We start from the raw sequence: 18845 nt of genomic DNA, 5'->3' as shown, positions 1-18845 counted from the left end.
GCTGAGAAATATTTATGTACCTGTTCTAAATAACCAATGGCGTCTTCGTAATGACCCATATTTAGTTTGGCAATACCCAAGTTGCCGTACGCTTGGGCTTCTAACGCGCAGTCTTGTAGTTCTTGTGCTCTTTCCAGTTGTTCCTTAAAATAATGAAGATTTTTGTTAAAATACAGTTTTTCAAATAGTAGATACCAAAGATTTTCTTCCTCATAGACCATGGCAGAATAGGCGATAGTCATCCAAGAGAAAATTGGGAATTCAATATTTCTTACCCTGTAGCATCTGGCTGCATGCGAGTAATGTCCTAAAGCCATATGAACAGCTCCGAGGTGAGAATGAGCTCTCGCTTCTCCAGCCGCATCTCCTGCTTCTTGACGAAGTGTAAGTTCCTGTAACAGAATTTATATTTTAATACCAATTACTTATGTAAATAACACTGTCCCATGGGGAAATCCTTGATTGACTTACTTGAGTATGATGTCCTAATGCTGCATCAAGTCTTCTTTGAAGTCGTCTGGCTAGACCGAGGGCACCACAAGCCGCTGCTTCTAAGGATCGGTCACGAGCCTGAAAAATAAATATATGGATCAGTATAAAGTGACCTGCAGAACCAATTTAACAAATAGAACTTAAAGTAGTAAATTATGTACCTGTCTCGCAAATCCAAGCTGTCTTTGATACATCTTTACCGCTTCCTCTACATCTCCCATTTTTATCAGCACGTCTCCAATATTGCCCAACGCTCGGAATTTCCCCTGCAAGTGCTGGGTCATGTGTGCTATCGCTAAGAAATACTTTTGGCACTCCAGAGCTGTCTCCAGATTACCCAGAGCTAAGTGAGCTAGCCCTAGATTGCAGTAGGCTCGTCCCATATTCATCTTGTCTTGCAAGTCTTTGGCCAGGGACAAATCTTGGTCGTAATATCTGAAAATATTAAGGAAACCATTAAAACCATCTCTTGGTGAAAAAGCGTTGCATTAAAATAGCATGATCCATAAAGAATTTGCCCACCTTACAGCCTCTCTGTAATTCCCAAGGCAGTAATGGGCATATCCCAGAAAATGACAAGCTTTTGCCTCTGCAGTGACATCTCCCAACTCTTGGGATAACATGAGGTGCTGTTCATAGTATGGCACTGCTTGTGCAAACTCCCCTCGTGATGAGAGACAGTTACCAAGGTTGAGGAGTGCACAGGCTTCACCGGCTGCGTCTTTAAGCTCGCGTGCTATGCCTGAAATTGAAAGGTCAAGTAAACTTTTAATATCAATATGCAAATTCACTATTTTATTTTTATTTTTGGATCTATATTTCTATTTTTTTTTTGGATTTGAAACCATGGCTTCACGGCCATGGTTTCTTGCCCGTACCTCTCCGTAGGAGGTTACTTTTGGAATGGGCAATTAGAATCAATGAAGCAACCCTATTTAGGTATACTTTTGACGTTCATAAGTGCTTGTAAATGCTTAAATGAAATAAATGATTTGACTTTGGATCCATCACACCTATGCATGAATGAATATGTCTAAGATTATCTTACCTAAATGAGCTCTATAATGAAACAGTGCCATATCATGGGCTCCTAAAGCCTGATAAGCTACTGCTAAGTTCCCATGCGTCGAAGCTTCAGAACTCCTGTCATGAACTTCTTTGGATATCGTCAGCTCCTGTTTGTGGTACTTAATGGCTTGCTCGTAAAACCCCGCGGCAGAGTATGCATTGCCTATATTTCCGTAGGCTCTTCCCATACCTGCTTTATCCTGAGGAAGCAATGTACATTAGCAAAACATTTTTCTTCGAGGCTTTTTTAACCATACAGATTTACTTCTCTTTCATGTAGTCTTTACTTATAATATTTATCATTCGAGCTCGTTAATTCAAAACTATGCATCCAACTATTTATAGACCATTATCACATACGTGTTAAAATTCAATATCGTGATTTTATGCTCGGTCTGGCAGCAGTCTCTCAAGCGAAACTCGTTCTGCATATTTCTAATAGATTCTTTTCTTTGTGATAAATTACGATGATTCCAAGAGAACTAATTAGATGAATATTTATGCAAATAAATCGAGATTGTCTTTTTTCAAGATGATCTACCATGGAGGAATAGAGAGGGAGAAAAGCACATTCAATCAGTTTATAAAGTGCAATGTACTGAATTCACTGTAGGTAAAGTGCAATGTTCTAATGTGCACCCAATAACCGACAATTTGGAATATCAGTAGAATAGTTTATTTTGTAATACACAGTATGTATGTAGTTAAGATATGTAGATGTGTAAATTACCTGTAACTGTCTGGCGATGGACAGATGTGCTTGATGCAATTTTAGTGCAGCGTCGTGTTCTCCCAACAGTTGATACACGATGCCCAGGTTTGAACATGCGCGACCTTCCCCAACCTAGGCAAAAGGAAATTATAGAACTACAACTACTGTACAATGTAGTGAACCTAAAATCAGGAGTTCAACCAGTCAACTATTCCCAGCTATTTTCAGAACCACGTCCTTCTAATTTATTTACATACAAAATAAAAGAATACCGCCGTGAATAAGATCGTGTGTATGCATACAAATAGTTCATCAATAAAAGCCACGGATACCTTGTCCCTTGCCGCTAAAGCGACGTCCAATTGTCTCTCATGCCATTTCTTAGCCTGCGCGTAATCGCCGGCACACCTGTGAATTTAAAGTGCTACGTTTAATAGCCAGCACCCAGGATAAACGTTATGTCTTCATATAAAGCTATTGAGAGGTGAAATGCATAAGTTATAACAACGCTGGAGGTAGTTAAAACTGCTGTTACCGACAAGGGGTTAGTGGGGTTCATTGTTTGCGTCAAACAATGTATATTCCCCACATATGTAAATAACGGTGGTTGTCAAAGGAATACTTGCCTGGCAGCGTGTCCCAAGCCGGCGTACGCTCTGGCTTCAATAGCTCTGTCTCCGAGATTCTGCGCAATCCTCAGAACGTTCTCGTGGTATGCGATTGCTTGTGAAAAGTTTCGTCTGTAGTGGTATGAGGATCCTAAGTTTGAGTATGCACGTGCTTCTTCGACCTTGAATAAATTACCATTGTGTTATTTTTATGCGCTCAGCACTAGTGACTCATCGATGTGTTACATACGTAAAAACCTAATAGACGTTGATTTGAACTCAAAATTAAAATCGAATCGGCTATGGTACATTTAGGGCAATTTACTCAATTCTAGACAGTGAAAACACGCGTTCATGGGTTATTAATCGTTGAAAAAGATAATAAAGGTATTTGCTGGAAGCCCATCTTCATGTCCAAGGCAGATAAATTCAAATCTTACCTGATCACCAAGTCTTCTAGCCAGCCTCAAGTGCTGCGTATGACAATCGACAGCCGAGTCAAACTCCCCCATAGCTAGATACACAGCACCAACGTTCCCAATCTCCCGAGCCTCTTGCAGTCGGTCCCCCATCTGTTTTACTAGTTGTACACATTGTTTGTGACTGGCTAGAGCGTTGGGGTAATCTCCAATGGCTGTGTAGACGTGCCCTAAGGAGGTAAGTGCGGCTGCTGCTGCTTGGGTGTCCTAGGAAAGAAGAAAAAAGAAATGTTCAAATCTGAAAGTGCGGTTTTTATAATGAGGAATGATAGAAGAGTGCAAAAGTGATCTATTATACATCATCCCGAATTATATTACTACATAGAAGCAAAGAATTTACGATCAATCTATATTATTTTAATTATCATGCTAGGATCGCAATTGGCACTTGCTAGCTAAGTACATAAACTTGCAAAAAAACATTAATCAGAGCGCATTACTGACGCTCACCGACGATTCATTACTCTCATACCCACGTAACGTCTTGATCGTCATTTCAATACGCTTCCCTAGTCTTTTTGTATAAGTACTAGCACTTACAATAACTTTTTATAGTCCCATACAGCGAATGTTCGCCTTACGATATCGTAAATTTCGCCAGGACATTGAATGCGTCCGCGTTCGTCCGACTGTCCAGCTTTATTAGTTTAAGAGGATATAACATATATTTGTGATAGTTCCAATTCAATGGGTACAAATTTTATGGGTTCGGATTTTATAACTCATTTTTCACATGTAATGTAGGTAGAAACACGCGAATGCAAATGCGGCGACATTCCACGTCATAGGAGGGACTTATTTATGTGGTTTAGTGGTAATTATGTAACGAGTGTAATGTACCGTCGCGTGAAGCTTGATGCGGCCTGATGTTATCAATGCGGTGCACACACTAAGTCACATCCTCCTATCTACATCTCCTTGCGCACGGTTCCTTCTTAATTTACACCACGGCTCACAAGTTATGTTGCCGTCAAATTATTCTGGGGTCATTAAATGGAAATGGATATTTCACAGTTTAATAAAATTTGCTGTAAATCATTTAAGTACGTAAGTATTATTATATGTAAAACCCATAATGCCTTTTTGCTATTAATAAGCATTACAAAACTTAAGCGTATTGTGTTATTAGAAGTCTTTATATGAATGTCGACTCCATCGGGTTAAACGTGTATTTAAACAAGCTTAGTTCTTTGAACTTCCATTACTAACAAGATCAGAAATAAATAAGTATTTATATTTACTTAGATATTTTGTCGCGTATCACTGCCAAGAGTGTTTAGTATTCTTAATTTATAATAAAGCGAGGCATGCGCGTACAAAACAAACAAAAATAAAAAGATTAAGAGCAAATAAAGGACCCGTAGAATGGACCGCATCCTTTTCACTGAGGAAGTGAAGAAAAAAAACAAAATCGACGACAGACGGAGACCGCCAATAGGGGCTTTGTTTTTGAGTAGTGATGTACTACGTCCTGTATCGATATAAATTGTAACCTATTGGGAACAATGGAAATTATTCTTGTTTCGCACTTAGATTCAAAACACAACATTGACTACTTATATGTAGGGAATAATAATAGTATCTAACCAGGAATTCCGTAATAGGAAAAACCGACAAACTGTTGACTTTATAGATTAAATTTAAGCGAATCTTACTTAGCTCTAGGAAAACCGCTTTGATATCTGGCAATAAACTTCTACACGATGTTAAATTATTGCTAGATATAGTATTATCGTTGGCGTGCATCGACGGAGACCAACACTAGCGAATAAAGTGGGACGCCCCGCAACAATCTAGCTAATTAAGTATGTGCAACATGATACGATAAAGCGGTGATTTACATACTGACTCCATCTCGTTTGGACGTTTTCCTACAGGGCGAGTAACGAGACGCCGTGTTCCTTGTTACTACGTACACTATTCATGTGTGCAGACACTGTGTCACTCCGGCTGTCCGTGTCACTGTCGACTCTAAAGGCCTTTATAAATAATACTCGAATGAGACGTACGTTTATCAAGCTTTATTATGTTCTTTTGTGTGCCTTGTTTCTTTGGATTATTCGTACGTACAATAAACATTCCTGCGTGAACTATGATGCGTATGAATCGGCAGAGGTATCGCATTTTGTATCTCTTTGATTCATTACTCCATTATTTTTGATTGTCTTTTGTTTGAACCAGCATAATTTTCATTATGTTCTATTTTCAAATTGTTCGAACTATGTTCTATAATGAATTCGTGAAATGTCACTGGCTGCAAGACAAGCTGTGACGAGTCAGAAAAAAAATAAGTGCTTCAAAATGGATAGGTAGGTATGTAAATGAAAATTAAAGAAAATACTACAAAATCTACAGGAGAACTACTATATTACAGTAGTTACGTTACTCTCTTGTGCACGAATACATCAATTCATAATGTTAATTTATTAATATTCATCATGCAAATCTGCCTCATTACGGGAGTTACAATTATAATTTTCATTAGGTACAGAGAATTATGGGATTCTTGGGGTTAGTATAAATTACTGGATGTCTATTTTAATGAAGACCTTACTTATTAACGTACATATAATTAAATATAAGTGGAATTGAGCGTGTGACACCTAATTTACTAATAGTGTATGTGCGATATTTGCATAAAACGGCTATAAATAAAAGTAACGCGACGAAGCCGTTCATGTATTTTCTAAGTTAGCAATAAGTTGTTTCAAGTTAGCGTGGATGAAGATTGAAGATAATATGTAAAACGCTCCGCAATGATATTGTAAGGGAAGATGTATCTCTTGGTGCTTTCTGAAGAAAACTAAACAATATTATTACATTTATCGTACTTGATACAAGAGCAACAATAACTTCATAAAATTACATTTTTGCTCTACTGTTAGGAAATATCATGCCTTTAATATCACCTGTCCCCTTTATGAGTAAAAACTGAATCTAGCGAACAGCTCATTCCATCTATAAATAAGTATATTTTTCTGAGATAAAAGACAGATGTCGCGTTTCATTAATTAAGGAATAAAGTCGGCGGTGGCCTATCACTCGCTTATCCCGCGCAATTTGTATCAGTCACTGTATGATAAAGGACGGCGGTCATATAAGAAGTAGTACTCATAGCTTTTACGGCGGTTATTGTTAAGTACTTTTGTTTCCAAACTGCATAAATGTAGGTTAGTTATATACAATATGGATGAATATAATAGCAATGTAAAAGGCTGTATTCATAGTCATACACGCGATAGTGAATGGTTAATAGATATAGGTAAGTTTGCATTGACTCACTGTTCAGTCATACTCGAAATCGTTTATTATCGGTTGCAAAACAGAGCTTTTTGAACGTTAAAGTTCAAGAACAAAAGACAGCATCCAAAACGCCCTTCCTTGATCACTTTTTTGGTGGGAAGAAGTGGTGCAGCGAACTCTCAAGCAACACCAACATATGGACATATTAGGAGGTATATCTAGATCTAGGTACCAATGGTATACCAAGGGTTGCTCTATTTAACGTTGAGTTATGATAACGGCATACGATTCGAGGACGCATCTTTCACTGCATTTGATCCTCGCGTGTCATGGAAAGCTCGGTATTACGGCGTCCTAGTTACCATTTGTAGATGACAGATATTAGTCGAAATTAATTTTAACTGGGGGATACAGAATTGCTCAGAAACTGGGGCGTGGAAGGTTAGTTATGGAAGTAGTCAGACTATGGAAGATTATGTTCACTTGTGCTTATGCTGTGCAGGGTATTGGGTTGCCCGGGTAACTGGGTTGAGGAGGTCAGATAGGCAGTCGCTTCTTGTAAAGCACTGGTACTCAGCTGAATCCGGTTAGACTGTAAGCCGGCCCCAACATAGTTGGGAAAAAGGCTCGAAGGACGGTGAGCTGTGCAGGGATAAACTGACAATTATCTCTACAAAGGTGGGGAAAGACTGGTAGACGATGAGAGAATTGGTGAAAATAATATAAGTACTGTTGGTGTATTCTAAGAACTCAAAAGGAGTGTAACTTATTTACTAAGAAACATTACATCGACTAACTTAATGGGGTATAATTGTGCTATTCGTGGCATACATATGCAAGTGAGTAATGTTTAATTAACTGCTGTTAACTAATTTAACCGTTAATTTAAACTTGTTATTCTAGGATGAACCGTTGTTAACAATTCAAATCCTATGTTTCACACATCCTATTTACTTCATCCGTTTTGTTAAATAGGAGCATACTTAGCTACTGCTTTTTTAATGTCTGTCTATCGATCAAATCGATTGAGGTGATTATTTTCTGCATTTGAAGTCTTTAATTCGATTTTATTAATTTAGATGGATCTATATCAATTAATCTACAAGCTAATCAACGTCTTTGCTCCTGTTTTTTATTAATTTTAATGGGTAAGGTCACCTCCAAAAGATGTAAACCGGCAGCAGTCTAACGCGAAACTAGCGCATTATGCAAAACTTACCATTTAAATATCGATAAACTGTTTAAAAATTCGTAAAAAACATTGGCACTGAAGTATTTCGCCGTTCATGAATATTCATAAACCCATGTATTTTAATAAATACTCGGTCTTCAATATGCGATGATTATTGCAAATGTAGTTTTTAGTCATTACGTTGAGTCCGATACGTATTTAAGTATTTGTTGGGTTTCTTGCTTTTTTATGTGAACTCGCAGACGGGACAGTCGCGCACAGTCGATTAGGTAGTAGTTTTAATAACAGTAATTAAATGTGTCTTATTGCCTATCAGTAAACCATGGCATTTAGATCATATTTCTTGATAAACACATAATTGATAAATAAACGAACACCATGTTGGAAAATATTATACATATGTAGATATGTTTTTTGGATGTTTGCATTTCCCTGTTTAAAAATGTTATTTTGTACAAATTCTTTTAAGACTTGTAAGAATGTGCATTTATTTATATCAGGTACAAGGTACACGTTAGTTTAGCCGAAGCAATAATGGTTGTAAAGATTGCAGCAGTGATACATTGCTAAGTCATCGCATATAAATCCTGAGCAGTTCCCTTCAGCGACTTTTACAAGTTGCATTAGAATCGTGTGCTTGTTTTACTTGCATCTCTGATTCTGTATGCAAACAATATAAAAAACAAGACTTCGTATTAATTTATTACCTTTATTTTTACTGACCATTTACAGATTGTATAAACTGGAGTCTTTTGGATTTTCTTTTTCGGAAAATACCAGTGAATCTTAGACTAAATTGCATCTTAAAGAATGAAAGAAGCCTTTAAAGATGGTATCTATAGAAAAGAGAGCGACTCCTTATCAGCATTTAAAATGCCTTTTTTCTACCGCGACTTCACTATCGGCCGACATTTTCGGAATACTCAACCCTTAGCTCGCCGGAGCAATCAGCTTTAAATAACAATTAATTTAAAACGTTAAACGTTTGACTGAGCAATTGGAACGCGTAGCCGCGAGATAGCACCTGCCCGCGACGGGTTATCCACGGCATCCGCTAATGAAGCCGGCTAGTCCAGCTCACATGTTACTGTCAAATTATTCGCGGTATGCGTATGGCACTGAGAAACATCGTGTGTAAGCCGCCTCTAATCTATGAGAAATAAAACCTGACCAGCTCTATTTTAAATACGCCTAATAGTTTTTAAAAGATAGCTTTAATGTTTTGTTTCTTTTTTTTCGATTCTGTCTCGAGAAATGTAGCCCTGTACAACTTGCAGTGTTGCGTGGAACGAAACATGTGTGGCAAAAAATGTAGCGTATAAAAGTCGTAGTGATGCTCCTTCGCGATATATTGTTGTTATCGATTGTACCTGCTACTAAGTAATAATTGACGCGGCTCTTAAATATGTAGACTAGCTTGAAGGATAAGTAAAGCCGGACTGTCCAGTGATATAGATTTTTTGCTGTCAACTCTTTCTTAGTTATACGTGATTAAAACGAATAAATAAATAAATAGTTAAGAGTGTTGACTTTAGTTGAAGACAGTTTTATTGAATAAGGTACTTATGTTGCATTATATGATGATGGAGTCTGGACCTACTTGCTCGGAAAGTAATCAGTGTATACAAGTTTTACCAATCTCATAGTCGTAAATTAAACAAAATTGTGTGTTGCACATTGCAGGGCGCCGTCGGTGGGTGCAGGCTGTGCAATCATTTAAAGCATGCTCGCACGATAATTCTTTTGATTGTGATCGCGCCGAGGCTGGCGATGGCGTCCACTTCACTTTGTCATGTTATTATTATTCGCCCATTCTCGGATTACTCGCGACTGAATTCCTGTGTTGCCAGCATTTCGCGGTTATTTTAAATCGACTTGCGAGTTTTTGTTGTGTACCATTCGAGCAGAACGCGCAAAGTAAATAATTTTTTACGACTATTTGTTCGTCAGATTGTTTCACAAGTGGACGCAATCATTGCTCGCCTTTCAAATGAGAATAAGAGAACAAATACACATTTATGGAATAAATATTTAACATACATAATACCCACAATAATTAAAATGTAAGTAGGTTGCTTTTGCAAAAAATCAATGTGTGAGTCTGAGGACTATAAAGTTTTGTTGCTTTTTACTACAGCTTAGGAAGTAATATTGTTGGTTTATATTTGCTTTACGGCCCAATTGAAATAACTTTTCTATACCTTATTTATAAGACCTATTTTGTAAAACAATTAAAATTCTTCAACCAGGTAACACCTAGGTTATGTATAGGACACCTAGGAGTGTAAAGTAACCATAAATGACATTACTTGCAAGTTATTTTCATCATAAAATTTTTCAACAGAGGTTAGGAACGTGAGGATCCATAATCATGCCTTATAGAGGCATCAGTATCGCTGCTTTTAAGCTCAAGCGTTTGATACTTATAAGTATTTGAAATAAAAACAAAATTTATTATAAGCACAATACATCTCAACACAATGTCCTGGAGAAATTTTCTGGAATTTTCTTGAAAGACAAAAGGGAAATAGAAAGTGTTGAGCAATAAGCCTAGAGCCGACAATAAGAGCTCTATGGAGTTCTGAATTAATTTGAACGTGTATTATCAAGACCGAGCCGCAATAAAGGACAATACAATTCCAAGAACATTGAATTAATCGTAGTGGAAGATAAGTGTCATTCTGCACATCGAGCTGCGGCCTTGTCGCCGCCGCACGTCAGGGCATTTACTGCAAATTAGCATCACGTCGTGTGCGGCTCGCGGCGACCATCAAAGGCATCAATAAAAAGGGAACTTTACTATTTGTAGGGTTTCTTTTAAAGTGTAATACGGTTGCCAATCCTCCAACTGTGTACAACAAAAGTGATTCGCGCACTCCCGAGCTGCGCGCGTGTGCGTGGCGCTCACTCTCAGTAATCTGTACGCGATTTATAAGACTATTATGCCGATTTGCCGTGACATATCACTTTATACTTTTTGTGCTTCTCCCATGTTGGAGAATAGAAGATGTGGAGACGCTCGTAATTAAGATAAAGTGTATGTCAATGTAAGAAAAGACAGATATAAATAGGCGTGTGTAGTAGCAGAATACTAATTCGACAGCAAAATTGAATATGGATATCCATTTTATAGTAATAATAAATCGTATCGTTTGACAGAATTAATTTAATTAAGTTTTTATAAACATTCCGATTCGCCAAATAAACAAGATTAAGCTTAATATACCTCTCCGTGTAAGGGTAAGCTGTAGTGGAATTTACGAGCGCTAAACTTAATAAACTCGCTAATTTACAGAAAGATGGCGTGCTTGCTAACAAAGGAACAAAACTATAAATAATAAACTATCATCAGTCTGCGAGCGCAGTCCACAGTAAAAATTAAATTAACTTTTTACAACTACAGGTCGCGTAAACCGCGCAAGTTATTATTGCGACTGAGAAGTCGAGAACATTTGTTATTTCATTTGTAAAAGGAGAAATCAAACGGTTTACTACCATTCTTTATGTAAATATTCCATTGTGTCCGCTGCGCGTATATTGGCGCGCGCTTGGGAACACTGGGCGCCCTCTACCGGTCTATATTGAGCGATTTGTTATAGTACATTCGGCGGAGAGTTCGCGAGGCTGACTGCGGTTCAATGCTGCGTATTGTGCGTATTGTCTCAGGAGTAGCAGGCCTATTCTTATGTAATGACATAATTTGTGGACCGAGATCAACTATGCACAGACCTAAATTCGTATTCAGCGGCGCAGGCGCAATTGATTTATTCAGACGTAAATGGAACAAGCCTGTGTTTTGTTTGTTCAATAGTTTAGGATTTATAGCCATTTCAAGATCACGTACAACGGAACTAATGGATTTAGTTTTAATCGGGATAGACAAGAATTCGTTTTTATCGTAGACCATAAAAGTTTTTGGAACATCAACGATTGCATTCCCTCTTTCACTACTTTTATTTTCTTTCTATTCATTATGTTCTAGTTTACCTACTGCCATTTGAATCATCCGTGCTTTCGATTATCTACTGACCAATTTCTTACAGGGCTACTAGCCAGATGAAAAACATTTTTTTACCACTTACTTTACACTTCATAGCCAGCACCAGTTGATACCGATGCGCCGTCAGGGCATCCTTATAAGACCCTTGGCTGAAGTAAGCTGCGCCCAAGTTGCCGTGCGCCCGGCATTCTCCCGCCGTGTCGCCTAATGACTTGGCCACTGCTAAGTCCTGCTGCATGTAGTTGATAGCTGCATCCAGCTGGCTGAGAGCCCAGTGCGCTGATGATAATGCGCTGAACACTGAACCCCTGTGGAAGAGATGACATATTTAGTACTTTAAAAATGATTCTCTCATTATTCTAAATGGGATTGGAGGCCTTTTAGATAGGGTACGTTTAGTAGGAAGGTACTAGAAGTAGTACTAATTATTGCTTTCATCTTATAGCCGACATACAAACTTAACCCAAAATTTTACACACCTACAAGATGTAATGACCAATGTGATACGGACTTGCTTAGACCAAGTCAAAGTATGTCATGTGCGACTAATTCATAGGCAATGTCCAAGCTCGCATCTTCAAAATATCGATGGAAACAATAGGGAAGATACCAACCTATTACTATAAAACTTAAGCCTAATATACCGAGTTAACGTGAACTATTTTAGTTTTTATGGTCAATGTAGAGGACCCATCAATGATAAAAACTGAAGTTGTTGCATCCAAAGGTCTACAGAAGCCCTAATAAACATTTCCAAAAGGCACTAAGAACTTCATCACTACCATTTGAACATAACCATAGACACGAGGTCTTCCTCTCACAATGCAACTCGTTTCTTAGCAATGACTGTCGTAAAACAGAGCGAATGATGTGTGCTGTGCACATGTCAAGTCAGAAGTCAAACAGACATCGTTGTACAAAATAGATGTTTTTATACAGTAGTCGCTTGTAAACATGGTCTATTGAAAACGAAAAGGAAGAATATTTTCTATGGATACTAATAAATATTCTGGCAAACTCAGTCTAAGCTTAAAATGTAAAATTTTATGTAGAGGTGTCACTTGCTTATGAAGTGTTCATTATATTTTGAAATATGTTTATTAGAAGAAAATAACATTGCCCAGCATTTAGCAATTGCATCCAGGAATTTATATAAATTCTTAAAACTACAAAAAATAAGATTACTTACGTACGTCGTAAGTAATCTTATTTCGTTCAATTAAGAGGGAAACTTACAGTCAAGAATTTCTAGCAAAATCAAATAAACTAAAAGAATTGGAAGCAATAAATAACGACATTAATTAAATACAAGAGCGAACGTCGACAGTCAAACATGCACCACTTTTACTGATTCTGAAAACTTCTGAAGAACATGCAAATTGGAAGATATAAAGAGGGTAAAATTAGTTTTAAATGAACAAATTCAATATCACCCTGTGATCATGCCTAACGTTAGGCAATTTCGCTACATAAAAAACAATTGAAAGTCGCCTATTTAGAACGTTTGATTTGAAAAGGTTGTAAGAAGTTCTAGCAGTGGGTAAAGGCCCAAGTTCGATGGTTGGTTTCTTTTTTTTTTTCAGAAAATCGTGAATTCAACTATCGGCAGACTAGAAGATTGTAGTGTGCGGGAAAGCTTAAGCGAACTGACGTTTATATTGTCAGTGAACTTGGGCCTAAATATCTTTTACGTCCATGTTATAGGGTTAAACGGCTAGTACAAGGATACCCACTTCCTCTAACCAGCCTAGGCCGATACATTTAGCCTAGAATTATTGTTTGTTGAAGCACAGGATACTATGGTTCAGTACTCTGACAGGAATGGGATCGGTTGTTGTTACGTGTATAGGATTTATACTTATTGCGTTCCTTAACTATAGTCTACATCTCTCATTCTTGGTTAGTACCGTTTAAGCTAAATTGTATTTAACACGTATTTCACTTTGAAGGGCGATATATTAAATACTTTACAATAAAACTATATTTTATTATGGTCTGTCATACTAAGAGGAGATGAGAATTTAACCAATCAAGAAATGTTCACAATGTTTAAGTTTCGAGAAATCATTAAGTATTCAGATTTATTTACAGATATTCGCATTAAAGGAATTAGTTTTCATTAGCAGAAAACAATTTTCTTTAATAATATAACGCACACATATACTACAAAACATCGCAGTCTATTATTTACAATAGACATCGAAGTAAAACGCAGTACTTTGCAAAACTATCCGAGATATGAATTTATAATATTTATAATAATATTCTACTTAAAGAGAAATCGGAACGTCCGTTTTCAATAAACACAGGTTCACTTTAGAAAGCCGCGGCTGGTTTTCATGAATTGAAAACCAATATTTTAGTTTAGTAAGTACAGATGACCCTAATTTAGAAGAGGCTCGGAAGTCGATACCATTAAGTCTAATTTCAGTAATATTTTATGAACAGAGGAGTTGTGAGTTAACAGCTCGACGCCTATACAGTTTTATTAGGAGTAATCATTACCCATCGCTCACCCACACTAAAGCAAGTACCAACACTAACAAGCAGTGTTTTCACCCTTCGACCTAAGTGCGTAACATTTAGGTACAATAATGGACGCATTTCGCGTACAACACGTAAAATCCGATGACTTCATAATTAGCCACGAAGAACAAGCATCGGGACTAAATGTTCACACGTCCGGTTTTTCAAGCTCGTTCTTAAATAGCTCGTGTGAAACAGATTAAAATAATCTGAGATAAATATTTTAATTTGTGGTGAAGGTAATGAATCACACGGGGCGATGTAATTTGACATCACACTTTAACACTCCACTTGCATCGATCTCTCGACTGTTGACGTATTCTGTTTATCGATTAGGCAGTATCCGATGATCGAATCAGGCGCTTCCAGTAATGCCATTATCTTAAGCCGTGGTTAGCTAATGCCCTTAACTATTTTAGTAAGCTGTTGGAATTCTAAGAAGTGAGATAACGTGCTCATGCTATCGGCCAGTTTACGTCAGGACTGTACAAAGCTCTTAAACGTTGCTTGATTGAACATAAAGAAGCTTGGGTATTTTATGTCGGTCAATCCTGGAAAATAAAGTTAGTGCATTTTAACTTAGTAAAGATTGGTACACAAAGTTTCGTAATTGATATGGATTTGAAACAAATAAACATATTTTATATTTAAATGCCGAGGTAATTTTTCTAAACTACTGCAACTGGGAGGTCGTTTGGAAAAAAAAAATGTAATTTATCAATAAAAGTGGTCAGCGTATTCATTATTTCACGTTTCCTAAAGTATTATCCCATTTAATCTCATCATCTGTCAACAGAGATCATCTCGATAAGGATCGCGTATAACAATCCTTATTTATATTAAGTAGAGTTTTATCATGGGGCGAACAGAATAGTCCCGTATCGATCCAGCGTTCGATCCATCAACGCAGAGATAAGATCGCGCCGAGGTGTGGGTTTCAACGCGCCCCGACCGCGCCGACGCTTAAGTTGACAATTTTGGGACGGGAAGAGTTACTTAATGTCTTCCAAGTGTATAGAGATGGAGCTTATTCAATCAATGTCTTCCACTCGAAACGTGTTTAAATAAAACTGAAGAATTAGGTGTCTCAGGCGCACGCCCCGTAGATATAATTACGTCTCGTTCCAATTTTGAGCTCGTTATACAGGAATTTACACACAGAAGTCATCGTAAAGTTTTTATTTATTTATTGTGGTGATGATCGTCATCGCAGGGATATAAAATGCATTAGTGACTGCGTGCCGTATTGTTAAGTCGCGTACATGTTCGCTAAATGCAAATAAGAGCTCATACAACTATCAATTACCGTCAGCCTGTTAGTATAACATCACAATTTACAATCGTTGAATTATTAAATTTCATGTTATATATTATAGGATATATGATTACAGCTTTCTCTATTATCTTCGTGGAAGTAATTCAATGGAAATTCCTCGGACACGACACGAACACCCTACACGACTATAGGCTCAACTCAAACACGGTCTTTCACTACAGGTTTAGTGGCTGTGCTGGATATAGATATTTATTAAGCGATGGTATTTCTCATAAGGCAAAATATCCGAGACCATGGTAGGAGGTCATTAACGGTGGTTTTAATAGCGCCATAAACACGGCCCGTTCCGACGGAGGGTGCATCCACTGCATACATTCCCACTGATCGGCTGCGTGCATCGACACTTCGTTAGCTTCCATTTCAATATAAGTTTGGGGTTTATCGACACCTCCACTTACACTAACTTATAGGCTTGCTCTTAACTAAATAGAACTTGAAACCAGTGAATGCTGCGGACTTTTTTGTAATCTGATCTAATGAATTCGAAGTTCAGTGAATTTTGTTCAGAAATTAGTGGAGTGAGACTATTAACGTATTAAGTTAAAGATGCTCTAATGTATGTAGTTACATGTTTAAACTTTTCCTTTTTGCAAGATTAATTGAGGGAACAGTGCGGAACGTGTGCAAACATCCTGTGAGTTGCATTTATGAATATTAAATGGAACCACCTAGATATTTTTTGCGTGCACATTGCTCCCGCTCGTAATTATTTACGATTAGTACTGCAGCCCGTGTAAGTACTTGCTGTAATGCGTTGAGATTGATCGCCAATACTCCGTCAATTACTAACAACATACTTTTATTCAGTTAGCATAAGTTATGGCTCCTTTTGCTTAACGATAACAAGCATCAGATTTAAACTAAAATTATTTGAGAATTTTGATTTTGATGTTATTTTTGTTTTTTTTTTTGCAACCATTTTATTTATTTCTTTTAACAGGTTCAGTTTATGTACATATTTACATGACGTAAAAAAAAGCCTTATTTATACATATATACAACTAAAAAATGGCATCAAAAAACTCCTCATCGCTGCCCACCGGGAGTGTACCCAAGAGGCTGGCAGCATTGCCACGTTGGATGGCAATGCTTAATTTTTGACCAAAATAAAAACCAGCCTTTGGGTCACTTGAAGTGTATTTTTGTTAGATTTGCAATCGGACACAGTACTTGCAAGTGGTCAATCGCATGTACTGTGTACATGACAAATAAATTGTATAGAGGTCACCCACCCACTCCCAAATTGGAATCGTTAAATTATTGGTACACAGCTGACTTTATTTTCGAAGAAAACATTCGCGAAAACATTGCCTTTCAACTCTTAAATTATAAAATAAAACCCAAGAATTTCGAGAAGACATAAAATGAAAAACCGGCCAAGTGCGAGTCGGACTCGTGCACGAAGGGTTCCGTAAATTACAGTTAAATCAACCTATCTTAAAAACTATAAGAGATACTTTGATCAAACCAAAAATCGTTGAAAGAGTTAATTAGCATGCATCACCTCTATTTTTTTTAGAATTTTATACCCCGTAGTTATAAAAATAGAGGGGGGGGGGACATACTTTTTACGACTTTGAGAGCTGATATCTCAAAAACCGTTCACTTTAAGAAAAATGTTTTTTAGAAAACTTTATATCATTTTAAAAGACCTTTCCATTGATACCCCACACGGGTATGTACATCGAAAAAAAAAATTTCATCCCTCAGTTACATGTATGGGGGGCCCCACCCCCAATTCTTTTTTTTACTATTTAGTGTCATATTTTTGTAGCGGTTCATACAACACATATTCCCATCAAATTTCATCACTGTAGTACTTATAGTTTCCGAGTAAATCGGCTGTGACAGACGGACAGACGGACAGACGGACAGACGGACAGACGGACATGACGAAACTATAAGGGTTCCGTTTTTGCCATTTTGGCTACGGAACCCTAAAAATGGAGCTCTGTATCCCACGGAAGACTTACATATGCACGGCGTACGAACGTAGCTGCACATATAAGGACTATTGCATTCCATTAATTAGAGGGCTGTTATTAAAACGCAACACCGTATATCCCGCTCAAAATTTACGACGTCTTTATTTCCTCGACACTCGAACATTATAAATCAAAACGTCGAAATTCCGCCAAAGATAACCGTTCCCTTTAAGTATATATAAATTATCCCACTGTCAACTCGTTACGTACTGGTTGTGATTAAAAATAATAATGTTACGAGTAATGAACCAAGGGAAGACATTCGCTCGGTCATTTGTCTTCTTCTTGTTACCAACTTGAGTGCTGTTAATGGTGTGAAATTGTTGTTAAGGGATTACGATCGAAACTTTAATACGAAAATAAACGGACTAATTTCTTTTTAGTGCGCCTGTACACGATCCGTATCTGCATCTAACAGCTGTGAGACGATGCATAAAAACCTCTGATTGGTGCAATTAGTTCGCAATTTCTTCGTGCACGCTCGGTGTAATTCGTCAGGTCTAATGATGTCTTGTTTCGAATATGTTATTGCTAGTTCTTACTTAAATAATACTAACCGTAGTTTAGCTACCATAATAATCTTTACAACTTGGGCGAGCTTGTAAATGACCGTTTTTCTTTACTTGCGTAATCAGCAATTTCTCTGAACCCCGATAGCTTACGTTACGTACGCATTTAAGGAATATAAATGATTTAACATTTTACACTGGTAAAGCTTGTAAACATTCTAGCCAGTTTACTCGAGTCGATATCTATGGACTCATCATTCTAGAATACGGACGTTAAGGTGTCACATTAACTGGGCATTGCTCCAGATCGGTTAAATTATTAGATGAGCACCGAACGTCGCGATAACATATTGTGCTGCAAGAAATAGTTGTCTTTCTACCGTCGCTAGTAACTTGGAGTGGTTACGCGTTTTACAGTTCATAAACATCGGCAAAACGCATATAATTTGCATTTCACTGCACGTTACAATCAACGCTGACTGCAAACCGCGATCCGTCTGTGGGAGCATTTACAAATTCAGATGCAAAGAATTTATTCTGAAGATTACTGAGAGATACCTAAGTACCTACTGGTGTTTATAATCGTGAGTGCAGTCGCCTTATCTATAATAATCTAGAAAATTCTTGGGAGCGGTCTTCTTGTGTTCAGATTACTAGACATGTGAGGTATTCTGTTTATGTAAATTATGTTGCAT

At 37.4% G+C, this 18845-nt stretch overlaps 1 protein-coding gene across 1 annotated transcript in view; it reads right to left on the bottom strand.

The window, feature by feature from the left end:
• The window catches only part of LOC110370808 (uncharacterized protein), a 68877-nt gene that overhangs the window by 10028 nt on the left and 40004 nt on the right, over positions 1-18845 (bottom strand). Inside the window, exons 7-17 of the mRNA XM_064040498.1 lie at positions 11877-12102; positions 3321-3566; positions 2899-3062; positions 2605-2680; positions 2291-2404; positions 1541-1760; positions 1015-1234; positions 654-927; positions 472-570; positions 276-392; positions 21-143 (exon numbers count right to left, since the gene is read on the bottom strand). Of these exons, the coding sequence (XP_063896568.1) occupies positions 21-143; positions 276-392; positions 472-570; positions 654-927; positions 1015-1234; positions 1541-1760; positions 2291-2404; positions 2605-2680; positions 2899-3062; positions 3321-3566; positions 11877-12102 (1879 nt within the window). The remainder of the gene's footprint in view (positions 1-20; positions 144-275; positions 393-471; positions 571-653; positions 928-1014; positions 1235-1540; positions 1761-2290; positions 2405-2604; positions 2681-2898; positions 3063-3320; positions 3567-11876; positions 12103-18845) is intronic.

Source organism: Helicoverpa armigera, chromosome 22 (assembly GCF_030705265.1).
Source record: "Helicoverpa armigera isolate CAAS_96S chromosome 22, ASM3070526v1, whole genome shotgun sequence".
In the NCBI taxonomy this organism is placed as follows: Eukaryota; Metazoa; Arthropoda; class Insecta; order Lepidoptera; family Noctuidae; genus Helicoverpa; species Helicoverpa armigera.
This window is presented reverse-complemented; position numbering and strand designations above follow the sequence as displayed.